This window comes from Gracilinanus agilis, chromosome 1 (genome assembly GCF_016433145.1).
Source record: "Gracilinanus agilis isolate LMUSP501 chromosome 1, AgileGrace, whole genome shotgun sequence".
NCBI classification, from domain to species: Eukaryota; Metazoa; Chordata; class Mammalia; order Didelphimorphia; family Didelphidae; genus Gracilinanus; species Gracilinanus agilis.
Window position 1 is genome coordinate 123,177,741 of NC_058130.1, and position 3,329 is coordinate 123,181,069.

The following is a 3,329-nucleotide window of genomic DNA, read 5'->3' on the forward strand; positions in this document are numbered from 1 at the left end:
CTATCTCAAACCCTTTTGGTGAACTTTGGTTCCTTTCCTGATACAATGCTTGCCTTCTGAGGTCCAGTGACTAGGAACAATTCTATAAGTATTTGTTTTAGGTAGCAACTTTAGAACAACAGAATTCATCAGTACAACCAAAATGAAATTCTGAAAGTTATTTGTTCACGTGTAAGTATTTACCATGGGCAAACATCTATTTTAGTCAAAGTATTTTGCAAGACAGTTTCTACCTTAGTTTTTAATGACAGGAAATACATATTGTCACATGTGTTTAAGAGAGAAAGTTGGACTAACCAGATGGTTGAAAAGTGCAGGTTCTACACACTGTAATGGTCAGAGTGAGGTAAATTATATACCACTATCATTGGATTGTTCTATGGGTCATCATGATTCAAAACCTCCTGTTCAACTTCTCAGAAATGAGTCTTTCTACATTCAGTGTGGCTGAACAGTGAATAGCCGACGTAGTCTTGTCAGGATATTTGGTAACTGATTCTTGAAGATGAAAAAGGCACAAACACAAAACCTATTTTCTAAAGCTTTTGCCCTAGTTGTTTGGATACGCATGATATCTAGTTTTGTCCAGGCCAAGACTGAGTTTAGAGTTCTGGAGTCTCTTTTCAGTAGTGCAAAGTGTGTAGAGCTATAAAATGTCTTCTAGAGTCCTGGTTCTGTCTCTTACTAATTTTATAACTTTGGCAACTTGTTTAACATTTCTGAGCTGATTTTAAAATTATTTAAAATTGTCTTATTAATTATCTTTTCTTTGGGGTTTAAAAAAATTATTTCTGCTTCTCAATGACTCCATTCCTTCAGTAGACTCCTTTCTTATAATAGATGAGTACAGGCAGATCAAACCATTCAACACATTGGCTATGTCTGAAAATGTTTGCCTCGTTCCTCATTTAAAGTACACCATCTTTCTGGCATGTTTCACCCTCAGTCTTATTAAATATTTAGACATTATATTGTCCAGAGTTCTGAAATCTTTCAGTGATGTTTTCTTTTACATTATTATGCTAATTCTGTAAATTATTCTCCTGGTTCTGCTTCCTTTATTCCATATTGATTGATATAATGTCTTCACTACGTTGTAGTGGTGGTGGTTGTTGTTCAGTCATGTCTGAATCTTCCTGATCCCGTTTGGGATTTTCTTGGCAAATATCCTAAAGTGGTTTGACATTTTCTTCTCCAGCTCATTTTACAAATGAGGAAACTGAGACAAAGGGAATAAGTGAATTGTTCAGAGCTGCACAGCTAGTAGGTGTCTGAGGCTGGATTGAATATATGAAGATAAGTCTTCCTGACTCTAGACCTGGCACTCTATCCACTGTACTACCTAGCAACAAGATATTATTCCATTACTTTCGTAAACCACGAACTGTGCTAAATCAATGGGCACTCATTTTCCTTCCTGATTTTTACTATTGCAAAAAATTTCACTAAGCCTCAGTTACTGTATCTATCAAACTGGAAATACTGGTATTTTTTCTGTCACACAAATTGTTTCTTTCAAATCTTGAAATGTCATAGAAAGGTAATTTGTACTATTATTTTACAATCACCATAGTCATATTTAAAAAGGTAAAAAAGACCTCTAGGAATGAATTTACAGTAAAATCTCACTAAAAGACAACCTAGCTGAAGCTCACAATTAATAGAAAAATGCAATTTTGTTCCCTTGCTCTGGTAACCTTAAGGATAGTTTCAATAGTGATTTGATCAGAAGGGAAATTCCAAGGGGTCTAGGTGTAAATAACATAAAGTAAGTGGATATGGAGGGAATTCATTAGTGCAGATTACTCTTTTTTTTTTTTTTTGCACTAAACGTGATGACTTTATTGATGGTACACAAGATAGGACTATGCTCCTCCCCCCACTACAGGGGTGCCTGGGGCAGGGATGTGAAGAGGGCATGGGATCCCCAGCACAGGGACATAGGTTATTATGGATGTGGGCTCCCCAGTGGTGGAACTACTCTTTTTTTGGCTGGGGATGAAGATCCATCATGGCTTTCCACTTTACTCCTTGGTGGCCATGTACTTCATGAGGTCTACTACACGGTGGCTGTAACCGTACTCGTTGTCATACCAAGAAATGAGCTTGACAAAATGGTCGTTGAGGGCAATGCCAGCGCCAGCATCGAAGGTAGAAGAGTGGGTGTCGCTGTTAAAGTCACAGGATACTACCTGGTCCTCTGTGTAGCCCAAGATGCCCTTTAAGTTCCCCTCTGCAGCTTGCTTCACCACCTTCTTAATATCGTCATATTTGGCAGCTTTCTCCAGGCGGCAGGTCAGATCCACCACAGACACATTGGGAGTAGGAACACGGAAGGCCATGCCTGTGAGCTTCCCGTTCAGCTCAGGTATGACCTTGCCCACAGCCTTGGCGGCACCCGTGGAAGCAGGGATGATATTCTGGGCAGCCCCACGCCCATCCCGCCACAGCTTGCCAGAGGGGCCATCTACTGTCTTCTGGGTAGCAGTAATGGCATGGACTGTGGTCATGAGTCCTTCCACAATGCCAAAGTTGTCATGAATGACCTTGGCCAAGGGGGCCAAGCAGTTGGTAGTGCAGGAGGCGTTACTGACGATCTTGAGGGAATTGTTGTATTTCTCATGGTTCACCCCCATCACGAACATTGGGGCATCAGCAGAAGGGGCAGAGATAATGACTCGCTTGGCTCCACCCTTCAAGTGAGCCCCGGCCTTTTCCATGGTGGTAAAGACGCCAGTGGATTCCACAACGTACTCGGCTCCAGCATCTCCCCATTTAATGTTAGCGGGATCCCGCTCCTGGAAAATGGTAATGGGTTTTCTGTTGATCACCAGCTTTCCATTCTCTGCCTTTACAGTGCCCTTGAACTTGCCATGGGTGGAATCATACTGGAACATGTAAACCATGTAGGAGAGGTCAATGAAGGGGTCATTGATGGCCACAATTTCTATGTCTTTGCAGCTGAATGTTGCCCTGGTCACCAGGCGTCCAATACGGCCAAATCCGTTGACTCTGACCTTCACCATCTTGTCTAAAGGATGCGACTGCAGCAGAGGATTCTGGCAGCGAGCTTGGGTGTAGAGCTGAGAGCCCAGATTACTCTTTCTGAAACCTTGGTTATAATAGGCAGGAAAGATACAGGGCAATATTAAAAGAATACGTCGTAGAGTCCAGTGACAGTTTTACTTTTTAAAAATGAGAGAAATCTGGGTATGTTTGTACATAACAAGGAATAGGCCAATATATATGGAGATTAAAGGAGGAGAGAAAGAAAAGGAAGGACTAATCAAAGAACTAAGCTCCTAGAGGAGATGGACAGGATGGGATCA

General features: G+C 41.5%; 1 protein-coding gene across 1 annotated transcript; it reads right to left on the reverse strand.

Annotated features, from left to right (window-relative positions):
• Positions 1 to 1,846: 1,846 nt before the first annotated feature.
• LOC123230458 (glyceraldehyde-3-phosphate dehydrogenase-like) lies at positions 1,847 to 3,082 on the reverse strand. The gene has a single exon (XM_044656613.1). It carries the CDS (start codon positions 3,024 to 3,026, stop codon positions 2,025 to 2,027), a length of 1,002 nt encoding a protein of 333 aa, XP_044512548.1. The 5' UTR covers positions 3,027 to 3,082; the 3' UTR covers positions 1,847 to 2,024.
• Between the last annotated feature and the right edge of the window lie 247 nt (positions 3,083 to 3,329).